General features: G+C 37.1%; 1 protein-coding gene across 3 annotated transcripts; it reads left to right on the top strand.

Annotated features, from left to right (window-relative positions):
• Positions 1–2113: 2113 nt before the first annotated feature.
• On the top strand, positions 2114–23319 carry LOC119529687 (alcohol dehydrogenase S chain-like). 3 transcript variants are annotated; one of them, XM_037830313.1, is made up of 10 exons: positions 2114–2132; positions 2233–2304; positions 11051–11152; positions 11784–11922; positions 18075–18162; positions 18263–18482; positions 18847–19107; positions 21074–21209; positions 21820–21983; positions 23128–23319. In XM_037830313.1, the coding sequence occupies exons 2-10, from the start codon at positions 2287–2289 to the stop codon at positions 23284–23286; spliced, it is 1287 nt and encodes a 428-aa protein (XP_037686241.1). In that variant the 5' UTR covers positions 2114–2132; positions 2233–2286; the 3' UTR covers positions 23287–23319. The 3 variants fall into 3 exon arrangements, with proteins under 3 accessions (XP_037686241.1, XP_037686238.1, XP_037686242.1); XM_037830310.1 differs by lacking the exon at positions 2114–2132 and having other exon boundaries at positions 2161–2304; XM_037830314.1 differs by lacking the exon at positions 2114–2132 and having other exon boundaries at positions 2162–2304; positions 21820–21958; positions 23128–23318.
• Positions 23320–24574: the final 1255 nt, after the last annotated feature.

Below are 24574 nucleotides of genomic sequence, written 5' to 3'. Positions count from 1 at the left end.
TTAAATATCCTACTTTCTTTCAAGGTTTCCTGAAAAAGTAGAAGTCACTACTTCAATTTATACAACCAGCAACTGAGCACACACAGTGTGCCAGGCATTGAGTAAGATGCTAAGAAAGCTCAAATGAACAGAAAGGCTGGTGTGTTCCTCCTCTGAACTCCAATTTAGAACCTTCTTCTGGCATTGACCACTTTGTCCATCACAGGAGAGTTCTCTGTCTTGTCTACCTGACCTCAGCTGACCCACTGCTAATCTTCAAGCACTAATAAGAAGGTCCTGGATCCTATTCATTATGAGATTCCTAGGTATTCCTGCCTGAAGGTATGTGAGAACAATTCAACACTTATTAAACACCTGTTGCATACATGCATTGTACTAAGTAGAATTGATATTATCAAATAAATAAAAAGGCCTCTGACTAGAAATTTCCAGTAAAGCTTGAGAGACTGATCTCCACCCTAACACAGGGAGCAACAGAAGGGATGGGTCCCAATGCCAGAGGAGGGATGCTAGCGCTAAAGGGATGCGGGGAGGGAAGAGTGACTGTCAGATGGAGCAACCATATCTCCACCATGGGGGCCTTGGCCTGGGTCTCAGTTTGAGTGGGAGTTGATGGAGACAAGAGGTAGGAGAGTGGAGAATGAACTTGGTGAGAGAGGGCTTGATTGAGGAAGGGGTTTAGATTGGGGGACAATGGAGATGCAAATTTTGAAAGAGCATAGACACTAGGGATGAGCAAGGAAGAGGAGAAGTTCACAGTAAGATGATGATGGGCCTTGAATGCCAGAGACATGATTTTGGACTTTCTACTTTTCTCAAATCTTTCCAATCTAGTAGCACCTTGAAATCACAGGACCTCGCTTGCATCTCTGCTGGGGAAATGCTTTCCAGACCTGGTATGATTAATGACACATCATAAAATATCAACACTGCAGCGAACCAGTTATGATTATTCTCTGGGCAATTCTAGAGAGATATGTCCTTTATGTTATAATATCCATGAGACAGATTACATCCAATCAAAACTACATGCATTATGGGTTAAAGGATTTCCAAGTGTGGATAAAAGAAAAATCAAACTCCTATTCTTTGGAATCCCTAAAATATAAGTAACAGTGAATCAAAGACAACAGAAATTCAAAAGTGAGGATTTTTCCCTATTTTCACAGATAATTTAAATTCTAGTTCAAATGCCTGATTCTCTACAAAGCCTCCTTTTTAAACTTGGGTTCTTTCATTCGGGTATAATGCTATCCCCAGCCACCCTATGTTTCCAAAGCACTATTGTATACCTAAATTACAGTAACTTCAGGCAGGCTGAAATGAAAATGACTTGGTTGTCTGTTTGTCTTATTTACCCAGAGGTTGTGACTTTTGTCTCATGAATAATAATTGTAGCCTACTTTAATTGAGGGTTTTCCTATCTCTTTGGCTCCATAAAAACTTGTGTATGGATTTTCTTATTTATTCACCAGTTCCGTGAGGTGAGTACTGTTATTCAGCCGTGTCTTAGAAATAAGGAAACTAAGACACACATAGGTAAACAAAATGTCCTCTTTCACTTAGCTACTAGGGAACCGGGTCTGCATGGACCCAAAGACCAGGAGCAGGGCCCCTGCTCCAGACTGCCTCTCGGTCTGGGTAGAGCCTTCTCATATTTGTCTTTGCCTTCCCCCCATACCTGGATTACTGCCTGGCACAGGGTAGAGCGCAGTCAGGGCTGACTGGTATTGAGTGGGGCAGAAACGCCAGGGACAGAGAGCACCTTGCTGTGACCTTTGGGTGTCTGACCTCTCTGCTCTGGATCAGGGACCTTCCTCAGCTTGGCAGCTCTTGGCCCTGCCTTAACTGTCCTGCTTCTTCACTCCCCTTATCTAACTGCGACAAATGGAGCGGAAGTGGGAGATTAATGCAGACAAAGAGAAGCCAGAAATCTGAATTGCATTTGTGGGACTGGGGGGGGGTAAAAACATGAAGTAGAATAGAGCATGTGATTAAAATTTAAGTGTGAGGAAATATTGAACCAAATGAAATCAAGATAGTGTATCTGAATTTGACATGTTGCAAACAGAGTTCACTTCTGAGTACTGGTGCAGAGTCCATGTGATTCACCTTGGTCTGATAATAAACTGGTGGGTGTCACTTAAAATCCCCAAATTACACGGGTTGAAGTAGGCGTTATTCATGCAAACACAATATTTGACACTATATATGATTTGTGTCCTCAAACAGGAAGGAAGTCCACAAGAATTCACCAGTCTCCTGGCCTGCAGAGAAGACAGAAACATGAGCACAGCAGGAAAAGTAAGCAAAAAAACAAGTTTCTTTGGAAATATTTTTGATTTATATAATAAATAACTATGAAAATTTAAGTTATTGGTATAATAAATATGTGGATACAGCTTTTAATGAATAATTTGAATTTCTAAATTAGAAATAAGAAATAAGAAATATAACATACACTATGCTATAATATACAATGAATCTTACACTGTACAGAAATAGCTATTCCCATTTATCTTTACCAGGATATATACCATCTGTATCGTTACTAATTCTCTCCTTCCTTTAAATAAATGCACACTAGTTAGAGTGATCATTTCTCCAAGCCTATCGTGACCAATCTGTAAACCCAAATTAGAAATGTTTTTAATCAAGAAATTATCTTCGTATTCAGAAACCATAATTTAAATGTGTTATGTGGTAATGAAAAGATAATGACGGATGCATCTGAATTCTTGAAACAGCCAGATTTGTGACTTTGGGAAAAATATAGAATCAGTTTAAGCCTCAATATTTGCATCTCCAAAGTAAGACCAGAATTCCATAGTTCTGCCCTGTAAGCATCCCTGTAAGGGTTAAAGATCTAGCATGAAAAGCCCCCAGGACAGGACACAGTGTGCCTGTCAATCATAGGCACCAACACTCTGGACCTACTGCCATCAGTGTACATTTTCCAAAAGCTCTCATATTTATTGGGGATTGGCCATAGAGACCAGCTTGAAAATTGGAAGGATTTGAAAAATAAGTAATGGAAATGAATTTCCAAGGATTAAAATTCAATTGAATTGATTTTATCATAATTGCAGGTATATAATTTCACTAATTAAAAAAGCACTCTACTGGACAAACTTTACCTCCTTGAAAACAGGGTTTAAGGATCTTCACACATATTGAAAATATGTGAAAATATGTGTATAAAGTTTATTTTGAAGAATGTCTGTGGTTAAGCTACTGGAGCTAGAAATTCAAACAAACACAGTTTTCCTGAATTGAAATTATATATGTATACTTATGCAAGTGTGTGTTTGTATTTTTCACTTTCTAGCATTAAATGCGTTCTGGAAGGAGTTGCTACACATTAATTAGATAATAAAATACATATGCAAAAACAATGCTCCAAATTAGTAATGAAAACAAAAGCACACAGAAATGCTGGGAAGGGTTAAAAAAAAAAAAAAAGGAAATAACCAGGGAAACAGTGAGATGAAGACTAGTTTTCCCAGGCAGGAAACAAATAGTATATGGTATCAGAAATTCCGATTGTTTTAGCTTAAGAAAAAAAACTGAGCAAGAGTGAAATAGGTTTTACATGAATGGCAAATCTTTCTGTTAATGTTGATGAAATAACAGTGACGCAGGTCTTCATGTACAAGCCAACAGTTGTTGGTTAATGACCAATTGCAGGAAAGCATTAGAATGTATCAAGAATAAATATTATTGGAGAAAAAAAGATATGTATAAATGACATGGAAAATAATACTCAAATTTACCTCAATGTCTCATTATATCTAATTCTGTTTCAATTTTCCTGTTATTGCTCTACATGAAGGTTATTTTCCAAATGAGAGCTTGTTCCTTTCAATGTAGCAGTTGTCTGTACTAGATAAAGGGCTAATTGTTTCAACACAGAGACGGAAAGAAAATACCCTGACTTAAAGATTAGGAGAACAGAGAAGGCAGTTAGGAGAGACAGGGCAAAAAAAAAACACCTCCGTGAAAAATACTAGATAAAAGCCAGAAAGTGACCTAGAACCCCAGTTCCAGTGATGCACCAGCTGGACAAGGGCTGCTAAACCTGCAGGGACTGTGCATTTGGTGAAACCAGGAGTCTGAGTTCTGAAATGAGTGAGTAAGCCTGCTGAATATGCGACAGCCACACTGTGGAGTGAGGAAACCATGGGTTGGCATTTGGAATTGGGCTAGTTCTTTTTTAAAAAACCCAAAAGAGTCTGCAGTTATGGCAGTGAGAACTGTACAGTGAAGCACAGCAGGAACAGGCTGTGGGTATGCCTCAATATCTGGATGGATTATATCCTTTCACACACCCACTGCTAATTGTCATGGAGTCAGGCAGGCAGAGGTTAGCCAAAAGAGGAAAATAACCATGCGCCTTACAGCCATCTTCCTGGTGGGCTGGGAATGCTCCTTCCTGGCACCAGTGCCACAGCCTAGAGCCAAGCCGAAAAACCCAGTGTGATGGGAAGCGTTTCCAGCATCACGTGCACATGCCACAATATTGGGTGTGGACAATAGCCTTTCATGCACCCGCAGCTAATTGCCCTGGAGCTGGGAAGGTGGAGCTGTGCAAAAAGGGGGAAATTAACATGTCCCATACAGCCATCCTTTCAGCAGGTTGGGAGCGCCCCTACACAGCGCAGTGGCCCAGCACTTCCCTTGAGGGATGGCACACACTTGTGATGTAGCACAGCCTTCCCTCAGCAGAGGCCCTGGGAGGGGATGACTTAGAAGAGGGACCCACTCTGAAATCCCAGGGACTATACACCAATACCAAGGATTTGTGGGTCGGTGGCAGAGACAATCTGTGATGAGACTGAACTGAAGGTTTAGACTCTTGCAACAACTTTAAATCTCCAGGAATACCTGGGAGGTTTGATTATTAAATCCGCCCTCCCTCCCTAACCACTCAGACACACTCCCCACATTCAGGGTGGACAGCATCACCAACACACCCCAAACTGGTGCACCAATTGGACCCCCACAAGAATCAGACACCCACACACCAAAAAGACAAAATTGCAGAGAACTGGCTTGAGGGGAATAGGTAGCTCGTGGATGCCACCTGTTGGTTAGTTAAGGAAAATATATGCCACCAAGCTGTAGATCTGACAAATTAGAGATTAGACTTTGAATTAGCCTACAAAACCTAAAAGAACCCTATCAAGGTAAGCAAATGCCAAGAGGCCAAAAACAACAGAAAATTTTAAGCATATGAAAAATCCAGATGATATGGGTAACCCAAACCCAAATACCCAAATCAAAAGATCACAGGAGATGTCATACTTGGAGCAATTAATCAAAGAACTGAAGACAAACAAGAAGAGCATGGCACAGGATACAAAGGACATGAAGAAGACCCTAGAAGAGCAAAAAGAAGAAATTGCAAGAGTAAATAAAAAATAGATGATCTTACGGAAATGAAAGAAACTGTCAACGAAATTAAAAAGATTCTGGATACTCATAGTACAAGACTAGAGTAAGCTGAACAATGAACCAGTGACCTGGAGGATGAAAAAATGGAAAATGGAGGAACAAAAGAAAGAATGGGGAAAAAAATTGAAAAAATTGAAATGGACCTCAGGGATATGATAGATAAAATAAAACATCCAAATATAAGGCTCATTGATGTCCCAAAAGAGGAAGAAAAGTGTAAAGGTCTAGAAAGAGTATTCAAGGAAATTGTTGAGGAAAACTTCCCAAACCTTCTACACAACATAAATACACAAAGCATAATTGCCCAGCTATCTCCAAGTAGAATAAATCCAAATAAACACACTCCAAGACATATTCTGATCAGACTGTCACACACTGAAGAGAAGGAGCAAGTTCTGAAAGCATCAAGAGAAGAGCAATTCACCACATACAAAGGAAACAACATAAGACTAAGCAATGACTATTCAGTGGCTACCATGGAGGCAAGAAGGCAGTGGCATGACATATTTAAAATTCTGAGAGAGAAAAATTTCCAACCAAGAATTCTTTATCCAGCAAAGCTCTCCTTCAAATTTGAGGGAGAACTTAAATTTTTCACAGACAAACAAATGCTGAGAGATTTCGCTAATAAAAGACCTGCCCTACTTCAGATACTAAAGGAAACCCTGCCAACAGAGAAACAAAGAAAGGAGAGAGAGATATGGAAAAAGGTTCAGTACTAAAGAGATTCAATATTGGTTCATTAAAGGACAATGAGAGAGAGAAAATATATATCTGATAAACTTAAGTCAAAGGATAGGATGGTTGATTCAAGTAATAATGTTGAATGTAATAATGTTCATTCACAGTAATAATGTTGAATGTAAATGGATTAAACTCCCCAATTAAAAGATACAGATTTGCAGAATGGATAAAAAAAATGTGAACCATCAATATGTTGCATACAAGAGGCTCATCTTAAACACAGGAACACAAATAAATGGAAAGTGAAAGGATGGAAAAAATATTTCATGCAAGCTACAGCCAAAAGAAAGCAGGTGTAGCAATATTAATCTCAGATAAAATAGACTTTAAATGCAAGGATGTTATGAGAGACAAAGAAGGCCACTACATACTAATAAAAGGGGAATCCAACAAGAACTAACAATCATAAATGTTTATGCACCCAATCAGGGTGCCACCAAATACATGAGACAAACATTGGCAAAACAAAAGGAAGCAATTGATGTTTCCTCAATAACTGTGGGAGACTTCAACACATCACTCTCTCCTATAGATAGATCAACCAGACAGAAGACAAATAAGGAAATTGAAAAGCTAAACAATCTGATAAATGAATTTGTTTAACAGACATATATAGAACATTACATCCCAAATCACCAGGATACACATTCTTCTCTAGTGTTCATGGATCTTTCTCCAGAAAAGACCATATGCTGAAACATAAAACAAGCCTCAATAAATTTAAAAAAATTGAAATTATTCAAAGCACATTCTCTGACCACAATGGAATACAATTAGAAGTTAATAACCATCAGAGACTTAGAAAATTCACAAATAACTGGAGGTTAAACAACACACTCCTAAACAATCAGTTGGTTAAAGGAGAAATAGCGAGAGAAATTGCTATATATATAGAAATGAATGAAAATGAGAACACAACAGATCAAAACCTATGGGATGCAGCAAAAATGGTACTGAGGAGGAAGTTTGTAGCACTAAATGCATACATCAAAAAGGAAGAAAGAGCTAAAATCACAGAACTAATGGAGCAACTGAAGAAGCTAGAAAATGAACAGCAAACTAATCCTAAACAAAATAGAAGAAAAGAAGTAACAAGAATTAAAGCAGAAATAAGTAACAGAGAACAACAACAACAACAACAACAACAATAGAGAGAATAAATAACACCAAAAGTTGATTCTTTGAGAAGATCAACAAGATTGACAAGCCCCTAGCTAGGCTGACAAAATCAAAAAGAGAGAAGACCCATATAAACAAAATAATGAATGAGAAAGGTGACATTACTGAGTATCCTGAAGAAATTAAAAAAAATTATAAGAGGATACTATGAACAACTGTATGCCAACAACCTGGATAATGTAGAGGAAATGGATAATTTTCTGGAAACATATGAACAAGGTAGACTGACCAGAGAAGAAATAGAAGACCTCAAACAACCAATCACAAGCAAAGAGTTGCAATCTGTTATCAAAAAGCTTCCCACAAATAAATGTCCAGGGCCAGATGGCTTCACTGGGGAATTCTACCAAACTTTCCAAAAAGAACTGATACCAATGTTACTTAAACTCTTTCAAAACATTGAAGAAAATGGAACACTACCTAACACACTTTATGCAGCTAACATCAATAGAATACCAAAACGAGGCAAAGATGCCACAAAAAAAGGAAAACTACAGGCCAATCTCCCTAATGAATACAGATGCAAAAATTCTCAACAAAATACTTGCAAATCAAATCCAAAGACACATTAGAAAAATCATACACCATGACCAAGTGGGGTTCATTCCAGGCATGCAAGGATGGTTCAATATAAGAAAATTAATCAATGTATTACAACACATTAACAAATCAAAAGAGAAAAATCAAATGATCATCTCAATAGATGCTGAAAAAGCATTCAACAAAATCCAGCATCATTTTTTGACAAAAACACTTCAAAAGGTAGGAATTGAAGGAAACTTCCTCAATATGATAAAGAGCATATATGAAAAACCCACAGCCAGCATAGTACTCAATGGTGAGAGACTGAAAGCCTTCCCTCTAAGATCAGGAATGAGACAAGGATGTCCACTGTCACCACTGTTAATCACATTGTGCTAGAAGTGCTAGCAAGGGCAATCTATCAAGACAAAGAAATAAAAGGCCCCCAAATTGGAAAGGAAGAAGTAAAACTGTCATTATTTGCAGACGGTATGATCTTATATCTGGAAAATCCTGAGATATTGACGATACAGCTACTGGAGCTAATACATTTAGCAAAGTAGCAGGATACAAGATAAATGCACATAAGTCAGCAATGTTTCTATATGCTATAAATGAAAGAAGTGAAGAGACACTCAAGAAAAAGAAACCATTTTCAGTAGCAACTAAAAAAATCAAGTACATAGGAATAAACTCAACCAAAGATGTAAAAGACCTATACAAAGAAAATTACATAACTCCACTAAAAGAAATAGAAAGGGGCCTTAAAAATGGAAAAATATTCCATGTTCATGGATAGGAAGGCTAAATGTCATTAAGATGTCAATTCTACCCAAACTCATCTACAGATTCAATGCAATCCCAATCAAAATTCCAACAACTTACTTTGCAGACTTGGAAAAGCTAGTTATCAAATTTATTTGGAAAGGGAAGTCTCCTCTAATTGCCAAAAACACTCTAAAACAGAAAAATGAAGTGGGAAGACTTACATTCCCTGACTTTGAAGCTTACTATAAAGCCATAATAGTCAAAACAACATGGTACTGGCACAAAGATAGATATATTGATCAATGTAATTGAATTGAGAATCCAGAGATAGACCCCCACATCTATGGCCAACTGATCTTTGATAAGGCCCCCAAAGCCACTGAACTGGGACATAACAGTCTTTTCAACAAATGAGGCCTGAAGAGTTGGATATCCATATCCAAAAGAATGAAAGAGGACCCCTACCTCACACCCTACACAAAAATTAACTCAGAGTGGATCAAAGACCTCAATATAAAAGACAGTACCATAAAACTCCTAGAAGATACTGTAGGGAGACATCTTCAAGACCTTGTATTAGGATGTCACTTCCTAGACCTTACACCCAAAACACAAGCAACAAAAGAAAAAATAGATAAATGGGAACTCCTCAAGCTTAGAAGTTTCTGTACCTCAAAGGAAATTGACAAAAAGGTGAAGAGGAAGCCAACTCAATGGGAAAAAATTTTTGGAAACCATGTATCTGACAAAAGACTGATATATTGCATACATAAAGAAATTCTACAACTCAATGACAGCCCAATTATAAAATGGGTAAAAAATATGAAGAGACAGTTCTCTGAAGGGGAAATAGAAATGGCCAAAAAACACATGAAAAAATGTTCAGCTTCACTAGCTATTAGTGAGATGCAAATTAAGACCACAATGAGATACCATCTCAAACCAATTAGAATGGCTGCCATGAAACAAACAGGAAACTGCAAATGCTGGAGAGGATGTGGAGAAATTGGAACTCTTATTTTGTTGATGGGACTGTATAATGGTTCAGCCACTCTGGAAGATAGTCTTGAAGTTCCTTAGAAAACTAGATATAGAGTTACCGTTCAATCCAGCAATTTCACTCCTCAGTATATACCCAGAAGATCTGAAAGCAGTGACGCAAACAGATATCTGCACACCAATGTTCATAGCAGCATTATTCACAATTACCAAGAGATGGAAACAACCCAAATGTCCTTCAACAGATGAGTGGATAAATAGAATGTGTTATATACACACAGTGGAATACTATGCAGCAATAAGAAGGAATGATTTTGTGAAACATATAACAACTTGGATGAACCTTGAAGACATAATGCTGAGTGAAATAAGCCAGGCACAAAAAGAGAAATATATGCTACCACTAATGTGAACATTGCTGGGGGAGAATGCATGGGGTGTTGGGCTTTCCCACCTTGATAGTTGCTGATGTGCTCACAGATACTGGGGACTGGTGGTTTGATGGGCTGAGCCCTCAATCACAGGGCTTGCCCTTGAGAAGACTGTTACTGGAAAGCAGAGGCTATGCCTGCTTATAATTGTGCCCAAGTGTCTCCTCCTGAATGCCTTTTTGTTGCTCAGATGTGGCCCTCTCTCTCTAACTAAGCCAACTTGGCAGGTGAAAGCACTGCCCTCCCCCCTACATGGGATATGACACCTAGATGTGTAAATACCCCTGGGAACGTGGAATATGATGCCTGGGGAGGAATCTGGACCTGGCATCATAGGATGGAGACTATCTTCTTGACCAAAAGGGGGATGTGAAATGAAATGAAATAAGTTTCAGTGACTGAGAGATTCCAAAAGGAGCCAAGAGGTCACTCTGGTGGGCACTCTTACGCACAATATAAATAAGCCATTTTAAGTTCTGATGACTTGGAATAGCTAGCAGTAAATACCTGAAACTATCAAACTACAACCCAGAACCCTTCAATCTTGAAGACGATTGTATAAAAATGTAGCTTATGAGGGGTGAGAATGTGACTGGGAAAGTCATGTGTCTCACACTCCCCTTTGTCCAGTGTATGGATGGATGAGTAGAAAAACGGGGGCAAAAAGAAAAAAAAAAAGCACCCAGTGATCTTTTTTACTTTAATTATTCTTTTTGACTTTAATTTTTATTCTTATTACTTTTGTGTGTGTGGTAATGAAAATGTTCAAAAATTAATTTTGGTGATGAACACACAACTGTGTGGTGGTACTGTGAACAATTGATTGTAAGCTTTGTATGACTGTATGGTATGTGAATATATCTCAAGAAAATTGAATTCTTTAAAAAAAAAAGGTATCACTAAAAAAAAAAAAGATTAGGAGAACATGTATTATCTCCTGTTTGATTTTCCAGGTAATAAGATGCAAAGCAGCTGTGCTTTGGGAGCTGAAGAAACCCTTTTCCATTGAGGAGGTGGAGGTCGCACCCCCCAAGGCCTATGAAGTTCGCATTAAGGTGAAAATTTTTTGTACCTTTATTTAATTTTGGTTTTACAAATCAAATATTAAAGAGTGGAAACAACCAAAAATCTACTAAGAGAAGCTTTTAACATAAATTACAGAAAAAAGTGCAATTTAATTACATTGCTTGTGAATAAAAGATATAAATGGCATTCATCGTTAAAATTTTTAAGTGATCAGATTAATCCAGTAAAAGTGTACAGTAAAATCCCAAGAAACATAAAAAGAATTCATGTGTTCATAAAGAAATACAATGCAAAATGAAACATACCAAGACTTCAAAAGCAATTAGCAGTTGATGTTAGAATATTTAAGACTACTGTTGCAAATACACAATTTTTACTTCTATAGAGAGCATGCATTATTGTATAATATATGAGTTATATGTTACAGAAACAATTACTTTGCCGATTATTCCAGATTGTGTAATGCTGTATAGGAAAGTACAGGATGCTTTTAGACTGTATAATCTCAGGGGTAATCAAATTATTTTATTTGTGAGGACTGGGAAATTACAAAATTCTTAAGAACCCTTTTAGAAGCCTGACTTCCAGGAATTGGATGCATTAAGTCTATCTGGGGACCATAACTTTTTGGAATGTAATTATTCTACCTTTCCCTCCTAGATGGTGGCCACAGGAATCTGTCACTCAGATGAACATGTGGTTACTGGGGATTTTGCCATAATACTTCCTGCAATTGTAGGACACGAAGGAGCTGGCATTGTGGAGAGCATTGGCGAGGGGGTGACTGCAGTCAAACCAGGTACAGGATTCTCACTCAGGGAATGTGTCTCCACATTCCTCCCAAAGTCATACAGCCTGGAGGGGGAAACTGAGGCGGTGAGAGGTGAGCGAGCTGCACAGGTCCCAGCAGCAGCCAATGACAGGTCAGGACTAGACAGGGATGTCCCTGTTGCCCTTCTCCCTGCCTGACTTCCTCCCTGTGTCCAGCCATGGCCCCAGGACAGACCTCATGATTCTCTCCTTCAGCAGTGACTCATGGGTTCCTCCTAGACGTCAGGAGCCAGGGTAGATCCTGGGGATGCTGGGAGACCAAAGGACACAGAGTAACTGCCAGTCTAGAGTTCACACTCTATTAATGCCATTTCAGTGTTCCTGAGCACTGCCTTTCTTCAGGGCCCAAAACAGAACCACACGTGGGACAAGGGAAAAAGTGTGTGAGTCGAGGAACAAAAAGATGTCTATGCCCCAAGACTCTTAGTGTATGGTAATTGTGATTTGCTGAGACCTCAGCATGTAGTTGTGAGGCTATGACTGAATCACCTGAAATCTTTTATGTCCAGCAGTGAAGTCTGTTCACTGATTCCTCCTCCTATATGGCCTCCCTTCTTGAACATGGTACATTGAATATACACATTCTTCTTGAGTTCACATGGATCATTCTCCAGGACAGATCATGTATTAGGACATAAAACAAAAATATTAAAGTCATAAAATGTATATTCTCTGAACACAATAGATAAAAGCTAGAAATCAATAACAAAGGGAGAAATGGAAAATTCAAAAATATAAGAAAATTGAAAACATTCTCTTAAACAACCAATGGGTTAAAGAGTAAATTACAAACAAATTAGGAAATATCTTTAGGTGAATGAAAATGAAAATAAAATATACCAAAATTTATGTCATGTAGCAAATATAGGGCAATGATAAAAATGTATAGCTCTAAGTTTTACATTTTAAAAAAGGAAAGACTTCAAATCAGAAACCTCCCCTTCAGAATGGAAGTACAATAAGAAGAGCAAATTAAACCGAAGCTAGCAAAAAGAGGGAAATAATGAAGATTAGAATGGAGATAAATTAAATACAAAAAGCAAACAACAGAGAGAATCAATAAAACCAAAAGTTGGTTTTTGAAATGATCAAATCATTGGACAAAACCTTTAGCTAAACTGACAAAGAAAAAAAGAGAGAGGATATAAATAATGAAAATCAGATAAGAAAAGGGGGACATACTACCAACACCATAGAAAGGAAAAGGTCTTTAAGAGGATATTATCCCAACTATAGACACAGGAGGAGAGGAGGGGTGACAGTTGTACAAGGTCTATATTGGCTTCTGGTCTGGTCATTCTTCAGGGTGGAGGCCTTTATTCCATGTCCTGGAATGCTCCCCCTTGACCCACATAGGTCATTAGCTAAGTACAGGAGCAGGAAAGATTTCTGAAGTGTGATGGAGGGTTTTTGCATAGTTTCTGCTACTGTTCCCATCCATTGAAATAGGTAATAGAGAATTGATAACAGCAATGCCAAAACAAAAATGTGTAAAATTTGACCTTCATTGAATCTCTAAGACAGTTATATGCTTCTTGCTTGTTATTTCCCACAGTGTGTTGTTCCTGCCATATTTTTGTTTCCATGATTTTCTTTTGTCTGTCTACCTCCTATAATAAAATGCCTTATTCTTTGTTCTAAAAAAATTGGGTATTATGAATAAATACATGTCATTAAATTAGATAACCTAAATAACATGGACAAACTCTGAGAAACAAACTACCTACATAGATACAAGAAAAATTAGAAGATATCAACAAACAAGTTATTAATAAAGAGATTGAATCTGTAATCTGAAACCTCCAAATTAAATAAAAAAGCCTAGGGGAAATCTACCAAAAAGACTTAACTCCAATTTTGCTCAAAATTTTCCAAAATTTTGAAGAGACAGGAACACTCCCTAATTCATTCTAAAAGGCCAATATCACCCTCACACCAAAGACCAGTAAACATACTACAAGAGAAAACACTGCAGATGAATATCTTTTATGAATATAAATACAAATTCCTCAATAAAATACCAGCAAACCATGACCAACAGCATACTAAAAGAATTATACAACATGATCACATGGAATTTATCCCCGGTATGCAAAGTTGGTTCAACATAAGAAAATCAATTAATATAATACAACACATTAACATAATGATGGAACCAAAAACTACATTATCAGCTCAGTAGATGCAGAAAAGACATTTGACAAAATCTAGCACCACTTTATGATAAAAACAACTGGAACACTAGGAATAGATGGAAACTTCATGAAAATCAGAAGCACATATATGAAAAGCCCACAGCTACCATCCTACTTAATGGCAGAAGCCTAAAAGCTTTCCCTGTAAGATCAGGTATAAGACAAGGATGCACACTGTCACCACTGTTATTCAAAATTGTTCTGAAAGGTCTTGCCAGAACAATTAGTCAAGACAAAGAAATGAAAAGTATCCAAATTGGAAAGGAAGAAGTAAACCTTTTCCTATTTGCAGATGATATGTTCTTATATACCAAAAATCCTGAGAAATCCATAGCACATAGAGATAACACATGAATTCAGAAAAGTGGTGGGATAAAAGATCAACATCCCAAAATCAGTAGTGTTACTATAATCAATGACCAATTGGAAGAAGAAATCCAGAAAAAAAATCCGTTTGCAATAGCAACTAAAAAATCAAATATATCAGAATAAATCTAAACAAGGATATAAAAGACTTGAACACAGAATACTACAAAACAGTGTTAAAAGAAATCAAAGAAGACATCAATAAATGGAAGATATTTCATGTTCATGGATTGGAAGACTAACTCTTATTAAGATATCAATCATCCCCAAAGCAATTTATAGATTCAATGCAATCCCAATCAAATGTGTAATAGTCTTCTTAACAGAGATGGAAAAGCCAACCAACAAATTTATATGGAAGGATAAGAGGCACTGAATAGCTGAAACCATCTCAAAAAAGAAGAATGAAGTTGGAGGACACACATCTCAAGATTTTAAAACTTATTACAAAGTCACAGTAAACAAAACAGAATGGTATTTTCACATGGGCAGACTTATAGACCAATGGAACTGAACTGAGAGTGCAGAAATCAACCATCATATTATAGTCTATTGATTTTTGACAAGCAAGCAAAGACCACTTAATTGGGAAAGAATAGTCTCTTCAATGAAAGGTGCTGGAAAAACTGGATCCCCATTTGCAATAAAAAACAAAAGGGAAAAAAAAGGAAATGATGGGGGATCCTTGTGCTGGTTTGGATATATTATGATCCCTAGAGGAGCCATAATCTTTTGACCCAACCTTGTTGAGTGGAACTGTTTGATTGAGTATTTCCATGGAGATGTGACTCAGTCAACTCTGGGTGATAGCTCTGATTAAATTATTTCCATACAGGTGTGGACCCTGCCCATTCAGTTTGGGTCTTGATTAGTTCACTGGAATATTTAAGAGAGAAGCTGAGCCAACACAAACCCAGATGCTGGCTGATGCTTAGAAATGCTTCAAGATGTGGACAGAAGGACATTGGGAGACACTAAGCTCAGAGATGAAGCCCAGAGATTGTCCTGGAGAAGCTAAGAAAGTAAAGCCTGCAGATGTTTAGAGAGAAATGCCCTGGGAGAAAAAAGCAAGGAGCTGACAGAGAGGAGCTAAGAGAAACCCAGAGACATTCTGAAGAACGCCATTTTGAAATGCAACCTGGAGCAAAGGACCAGCAGATGCCAGCCACGTACCTTCCCAGCAGAGTATTCCGGACACCGCTGACCAGTTTTCAGTGAAGGTATCCTCTTGTTCATGCCTCAGTTTGCACATGTTTTGGCCATAGAACTCTAAATTTGTAGCCAAGTAAGCCCCCTTTATAAAAACCAATCCATTTCTGGTATTTTGCATAACAGCAGCTCTAGCAAACCAGAACACCCCCCTATTTCACACTTTATACAAAAACCAACTCAAAGTGGATCAAAATCTAAACAGAGCTAGAACTATCAAACTCAGAAGAAAATGTAGGGAAGCATCTTCAGGCCCTTGTGTTAGGCAATGTTTTCTTACATTTTACACTCAAAGAAAAAGAACAAAAGGAAAAGCAGATAAATGGGACCTCATCAAAATTTAGAACTTTTGTGCCTGAAAGTACTTTATCATGAATCAAAATGACAACCTAAAAAATGGGAGAACATATTTGGAAACCGTATATCTGATAAAGGTTTAATAACCAGAAAATAGAAATAAATCCTTCAACTTAAAAACAAAAAAAAACAACCCAATTAAAATATGGGCAAAAGACTTGAATAGACATCTCTCCAAAGAAGACATACAAATGGCCAGAAAGCTTATGGAAAAATGCTCAACATCTTTAACCATCAGGAAATTACAAATCAAAACCACAATGAGATACCCTTTCACACAATTATAATGGCTGATTTTTTTTTTTTTTTTTTTTTTTTTAGAAAAGGCAATATGTGTTGGAGAGGTTGCAGAGAAATAAGATCACTCATTCTTGCTGGTGGCAACGTAAAATGCTGCAGCTGCTGTGGAGAACAGTTTGGCAGTTCCTCAGAAAGTGAAGTATAGAAATGCCGTATGACCCAGCAATCCCACTACTAGGTATATACCCAAAAGAATAGAAAGCAGGGGCTCAAACAGATATTTGCACACTGATGTTCATAGCGGCATTATTCACAATCGCCAAAAGATGGAAGCAACCCAAGTGTCCATCAACTGATGAATGAATAAATAAAATGTGGTATACACATAAAATGAAATACTATTCAGCTGTAAAGAGGAACGAATTCATGATACATGCAACAATATGGATGAACCCTGAAGACATTCTGATTACCGAAATAAGCCAGACACAAAAGGAAAAATATTGTTTTATCAAACTGTTTCGAAATACTTAGAGGAAGCAAATTTATAGGCAGAATCTATAACATAGGTTTCCAGTGGACAGAGTAGGAATAGAGAATGGAAATTTAAGACTTAAAATGGACAGGGCTTACTGTTTGGAATGATGGAATGCTTTGGTGAATCATGGTGATGGTAGCAAAACATTGTATATTTAGTAACAATAATTTTTTTTTTTATATCTGTGGAACTACACTACACAAACAGGGAACTCTAAGTTAAACAGAGTTCTTTAGTCAATAGTACAATTATCAAAATGTGCTATGATCAATTGGAGCATATGTTTCATACAAATGCAAGTGGTGTGGGATTCCTGTATTTTATGCATGATTATTCTGTAAACCCATAACATCTCTAATAAAGAAAATAATTAAAAATTGAAATTGTGTTTAATTCTAAAAACTCTCCTTAGACAGTGCATGCAATCTTTCCCTTTACCAAATGTTTAACAGACCCGTGAACAGAATAAAATGTATTTAGTTATGAATTGAACTTTTAGTATTTCTTTTTATAAAAATATTACTGATAAAACGACACAATGACACTCTTACTTTGCACCATTGCTCATAGGGGAAAAACAGATAACTCACAAGTTAACTGCCTAAATTCACTTAAGTGAGAATTTCATATTCTACAACAAAGTGGCTGTCTTCAGAATGATTGAGGTATTCAGAGAAATTTTTCGAATTTCTCTTCTTTGTCTCATTCTTTTTAGTTTTTCTTGAAAAGAGCTAAATAAATATAAACATAAAGATAAGCAAGAAATTTTGTAAATCATGATGATCAAACTCTCAATATTATTGTAATCCAAACTATCATAAAATATTAGATATCTATTATGATGGCTTGCTTGCAACTAAAATTTATATTAATGCTTAAAGTGAAAATAGTAAGGATTAAATTAGACAAAGAGCCTATAGGTTCAGTAAAAATATAAACATGATAAAAGGTAATCATTAATAGATTAGAAATAATACAAATTCATATTGTTTTCCATATTTGCATTACTTCTTTGGGAATCTTCAAGCCCATAGAAAATGAAACTGATAAACAATGTGGAGGTGCGGTCACCAATGACAGAGTGGTGATTGCATTCTATTTCTTGGGAGACCTTTCCACTACCTATGCCTCTAATACATACACTTAAGCTTTAAGTTCTTGCTCTACTGATTCTTGGGTAGAAATTTAAAAAGAATTTACTTTATCCTCTTCCAGGTGATAAAGTCATCCCACTGTGTCTTCCCCAGTGTGGAACATGTGTCGTTTGTAAACACCCAGAAGCCAACAACTGCGTGAGAATGCGGTAGGTTTCTAATACTTTGCATGTAGAGCCAATGAGTTTGCACATCAGGGAAGCTCCTGTCTCATGTCTTTCTGTTCTATCTCTGTGTTACACCGACCAGTGTGACCAACCCTCGGGGGACCATGCAGGACGGCACCACCAGGTTCACCTGCAGAGGGAAGCCCGTCTACCACTTCTTCCACACCAGCACCTTCTCTGAGTACACAGTGGTGGATGAGATCTCAATAGTCAAGATCGATGCAGCTGCACCGCTGGAGAAAGTCTGCCTCATTGGCTGTGGATTTACTACTGGTTACGGGTCTGCAGTCAAAGTTGCCAAAGTAGGAATGACCATAGGCGATAACTCCAGATACACTCATACTGTTAGAACTTTTTTTTTCCCCAGGGATCATGGATCAGTCCTCTAAATTAAGTGATAGCATTCCCCCCTGCTACCATAACAGCACTGCTGTTCACTATAGAACATGGAGTGAGTATGGGTAGAATATGGCCCCAGAAAGTATTGAAAGCATGTCCTATAGAAATTCACCTGCTTATCAGAGAAGAACGAGCCTATGCTACTTCAGCAGTTTGGAGAGATGAGTCCAAATAATTCTTCGTTAACGATCAACAGTTAGCACTCTAAGCATAGACTATTGCTTACAATCATTACTTAATCCATTCCTGTCCTTTCTGAAAATGCAGGTCACCCCGGGCTCCACCTGTGCTGTGTTTGGTCTTGGAGGAGTCGGCTTGTCTACTGTCCTGGGCTGTAAGGCAGCTGGAGCAGCCAGGATCATTGGGGTGGATATCAACAAGGACAAGTTTGCAAAGGCCAAAGCACTGGGTGCCACTGACTGCATCAGCCCCCAGGACTTCCAGAAACCCGTCCATGAGGTGCTGACGGAAATGAGTGGGGGTGGTGTGGACTTTTCCTTTGAAGTCATTGGTCGGATCGATACCATGGTATGTATCACAAAATGCCTTGATTCATGCTTCTTTAATCGAAGGTATGTTTTAAACAGCAGAATATAAAGATTATGTGTAAGTACTGTTTTTAACATGTTGCAACATTCTATCTCTTGCTTCTTATTTATGATTATTTTATTCATTATTATAAAGAAACTTTCATTCCATCAGTTTAGCAAACATTTCTGAAGATACAGTTCCCAGAGTTTGCTTAATATTAAGCAATTATACATTTATTTCATTAAATTTTAGTAAAAAATTCAAACTGAAGAAAATATAAATGATGCAATTTCTTTTCTCAAACTAAGAAAATTTTATTTTTCCCACATTCTTAACAAAAATTTTTTAATAATTTTTATACGTTTAATGAATTGAGACTTCTTTTCATATCATGCTTTGATCAGAAGACATAATGATCAATATTAGGCCAAAAATCATTTTATCATCAAAAAGATGCCCTAAAGAAGGTTCGTGCTTTAATGTTTCACTAAATTTCCTCACATTGTACAGCATGGTGCCTCATACTTAATAGGTACCCAATATCCATGTGATGGAATAAAACCTATAAAGAACTGGCAGATTTTACTACCACACAAATTCAAGGCAATGTAATTTAAAGCATTACATGCATATAAAAGCATGCATATCGCATAACATTTCAAGCATAAAGTAGCATTGCACACTATTACATGCATGTACAATATTTAGCATAGTGACACTGGATCACTGAGCTAGTGATAAGTACTCAATGAATTTTAACTGGTGGTATAATAAAACACTATTTTCAATCTTGAAGTGCTTACATTATCTTTGGAATGTCCGTGATATTACTTTCAAATAAATACAAACATCATCAATTGGTATGACTAACAAATCTCCAGCTATATTCCACCTAACCAGAATTCTATGAAACAGTACTGAAAAAGTCCCCAGATCAATAAACCCCAGAACAATTAATCCCTGTTGTTGGGATACACATCCATTGAAGTCCAAGCTTCGTAAGTCCTGTGGATCAGCACCTGAGAGTAATGACATTTGCAGCCTTGTTCTGGAAGAAAATCCCACAGATTATTTGACATTCCAAGAGATTTCTAACTTTTTGCAAGACAGCAGTTTTTGCCTTAGGTTCTTTTTGTATTTTTTTTCTCCCATTTTCTCACATGGAATGCAATGTTACTCTACCTGATGGTATCAAATGTCTGATAACCACAAGTTCTATGGATATCAGGTTCTCCAAATCATACTGTAAACACAAAGGATTTATAATTATATATTCCTGCAGAATCCTACACCATTTTCTTATTACAGAATGTGTTCAAACTCTGACTGGAGGACAAAGACTTCTGGATTCTTTTGAGATTCCAGGACAAGAGGTGTAGTTAAAGTAAAACCAATATCCTTTTTTTTGGGAGATAAAAGTAGCATAATGACATGTACAATTTAGACATGGAAAATAAAGTAGCAATCTGTTAAAAGGAAGAGCCATAACTGGACAAGATACAAATTTTGATGATGTAATCACCATTATATTTTTTATGTTTTTACCATCAAACATACTTTCATCTTTTTGACCATTTCACAAAAATACCTGTTCTATGTCTGATGTTCAGATACTTGCTATATAAGTAAAAGAGAAAGGATTCACTAACATAAATTGCTTAAGATTCATGTGATGATGAAACATTTCCATCTTTTTAATGATGTTTTCTCTTTAATATTTTATCGGAAAAACTATGTACACACAAATACATCCATCCATTCTGTCATCCTAAAATATTTTCTGCACTTTCCTTAATGCCACAACACTTATGGACACACAAAGGAGAACAAAGAAGCAAAACACAAAATTTCTACCCTATACATTCTACAATCTAAGCTGATGTTACGTGATCTCTTACTGGGTATCATGTGTGGGAACTAACAGAACCTATTTTTACAATGCTAAATATTAATGTCATTCCAGCTTGAGGCGCTGTTAAGCTGTCATGAGGCATTTGGTGTAAGTGTCATAATAGGGGTGCCTCCAGGTTCCCAAAACCTCTCGGTGGACCCTAGGTTGCTGTTGAACGGACGCACCTGGAAAGGGGCAGTTTTTGGTGGTATGTAATTAAACTTAAAGACCAAATTTTTATTAACCTCTGGATTTGTTCCATTTTACAATTGACAAGGCCAGGTGTTGCAAAGCAATGTGGCCAAAGAGAAATTTAAAGTCCTGATGTATCTTTAGTCTCAAATTATACTAGATGTGGAACTAATGCAGACTGAAGTTACCCAGACACACTTCCTGATGTCCCAGTAAACTAGCTAGGACCTACAGCAAAATCTCTTTTGATACTGGTGACTGGATGAAGCACTGAATACCCAGTAGGTCCCAGGCAATCCATAGCACATCTGCACCCATTGCCTCAATTCAGACCATTGTAAATTGGCTACATGACTTTGGGCAGAGTCATCTGTACCACAATTTCTCTATAAAAGTGCTGATAATGAATAGCTCTAGTTTATTGGGGGATGAACAAAAACACCAAAAGGTCAAATTGGTGCAAAAGGATATTAAAACACACTACCTCTTATTAACCACAGTAATGGCAGTCTGTGCAATGCAGCTCATTTTATGCATTTTGATTTTAATTCTCGTAGAAAAGTCTCCTGTCCAATTCTACTACTTACCTTTGTCTGAATCTACCACTGATGTCTTCTTTTTTCTAGGCTTTAAGGGTAAAGATTCCATCCCTGAACTTGTGACTGATTTTATGGCCAACAAGTTTCCACTGGATCCGTTAATAACCACTGTTTTGCCTTTTGGAAAACTCAATGAAGGATTTGATCTGCTTCGTTCTGGAAAGAGGTGGATTATTTTCTCTCTCTTAATGGTAGGGCTTAGACATACAAAGAAAAAACTTTTTTACTCAGATATTTGATATATGTATGGGAAGGTAGAAGAATGAGAAATATATTGGAGTGCTTTGTTATCCCTTACCAGTCCAATTGCATGTGGAATATTTTCATCTTATTGTGAAAAGCCAAGAACAATTGCTTTGCATTTCCTATTCTGCTAATGCCAATTTTGTGCTTTGTCACAAATCTGAATCATCAGAGCAGTTCAGCCTCTTGACAGGAGGACACTCACCCCTGAAAGGAAAGAGGGTCAGAGCCACACAGTCATCATCAGACCATGGGGCCCCTACAGCCTCTGCCTGGCCCCTAACACAGGCTGCCCACTGATGGACAGGAATTTAGATTTTAATCAGCATGTCCCAAAACTTTCATCATATGAGTAAGTCAACTCCACTGGGATTGCTGTTTCTAGAAATCTAAGTGTTTTTCATAAAAAAACACTGATGATTTCACTATTGAAGAGTAGAGATCAAGAAACTGAGACAAGACATGTACTTAGTAAGCAGAGGAGCCAGAATTCTAATTTAAACATCTTTGTTAGCAAAGCTGTTTTATTTTCTGTTACACTGCACTGACTTGCAAGAAATCAAACATACATACATACATATGAATATTCATAAATGTACGAATACATAAACCTATATATATATATGTATATATAATATGGAACACAGTAGTCAACAAATCTTAGTCATTGTCTCATGGCATTTTGTTTAGGTTGAGGTTTAAAAGAGATAATGCATGAAAAGCATCTAAAAAGTGCATGGCAGATAGCAAGAATTTATTGCTTGTTATTACCCATTATTATTTTCCAGTCATTAATATGAACAGCACTAGGAATTTCAAAATGTTTTTATGAAGATGCTAAGATAGGATGAATTCTAAAGGGAAGTCACATTACTATACAGTGAGTGAGCCTATGTTTGAAGAGAACCTGAGTGAGAACCAGTAAAAACAAACTTCCTTTTTACTTGTTTGTGCTTATAGGAATGGGAATGGATTGACTAGAAACATGACCAGGTTTCCACTGAGGCACATCAAATCCTCCTTGGACTCTACAAAGCAGAGTATCAAATATCTAGTGATGAAATTATTAATATGCTTCATTTTCTCTTTCAGTATCCGTACCATCCTCAAATTTTGAGACCTGTTAGATGCCTTCAGCCATACACAACTTCTGACTGTCTCATGCCCTCCTCATCTAGAACACTAGACCAAAACAGCATGAATCTTTCCTTACAAGATGTAAATAATATATCAGTAAACATATATCAATAAATATACATGGGAACATTCCATAAGAAACAGAAATTGTTGTGAATACTGTTTTTTGACTAATTACATATAATTTATTTTGTAGAGCAATCATAGTTTTACTGAAAATCGCACGGAAAGTTCTTTTCACATAGTGATATACCCCATCCCTATGGGCAATTTCTCCTATTAAAAAAAAAACTTGCAGTGGTGAGATACATTTGTAAAAATTCATTACCCAATATTGATATCTTATTATTATTATAGTTATTATTATTATTAACCATAGTTCTTGGGTTACTTCAGCTTCACTCTTTGTGTTGCACAGTTCTATGGGCTTTTAAAAATTTCTTGTATCCACCATACAGTATCATACAGATTGTTTCACTGTCCTAAAATGCCCTGTGCTCCCTGAAATATCTTCATAAACAGTTGTTTAAATGCCAAGTGAGAAAAAGATGAAATGGTGAATATCAGCTGAGTTATGGAGGCCAGCAAATTTTCCTTTTAGATCATTCCATATATATTGTCTTTTCCCTTTGAGCAAAGGTATTTCTTGTGACTTTATACCCTTTTTGTGCCTTTGCTTTCTTAGTTATTAAAACCCAGTGAAGTGTTCTTTCATTATTTGTGCCTCCAACAAACATAGGATAGGCTAAATTGCTTCCAGTCATTGACTTCTACTTGCATTTCTGCTGCCTCTAGTCCCATTTTTATAAAATGTTCAAAGTTCTAGGGTAAATACCATACCATGAGACTGCATACACTCAGGTTTACGTGGAGAAGATCCAGATCTTCTAAATGCAGGGAAATTCTTAGGAAATCAAGGGGAAATGCCACCCATTTTCATCAAGTAAAAGGAATTGATTTTTATTGTTTATACCATTTACTTGTAGTGAATATAGAATTTTCCCTTGAAATACAAGTGGGTTTCCTGCTACATGTGATAAAGTTTTCACAGGCTGGCAAAGGCCTCCATGGGGTGTGGAAGGTGGCAGGCATAAGTGCCTTCTGCTCCCACACCTGGGTTTCTGGTGTCATTAACTTAACTTTGTTGGGGAAGGAGGCAGGTGAAAGTAAAGGGGGAACCCCAGAGTGACTCATATCCAGATGGGCCAATAACAATACATACAGGCAGGGTGTCTGAGTGACTCCCAAAAGTTTTATTTTATATTTCATTCTAGAATCAAGAAATTTCATATTTACCAGTTGTATTAGTTAGGGTTCTCTAGGAAAAACAGAGTCAACAAGAGATATTTATAAATACAAGATTTTATAAAGGTATCTCACACAGCTGTGCATATGCATGAGT

Source organism: Choloepus didactylus, chromosome 3, assembly GCF_015220235.1.
Source record: "Choloepus didactylus isolate mChoDid1 chromosome 3, mChoDid1.pri, whole genome shotgun sequence".
In the NCBI taxonomy this organism is placed as follows: domain Eukaryota; kingdom Metazoa; phylum Chordata; class Mammalia; order Pilosa; family Megalonychidae; genus Choloepus; species Choloepus didactylus.
This window is presented reverse-complemented; position numbering and strand designations above follow the sequence as displayed.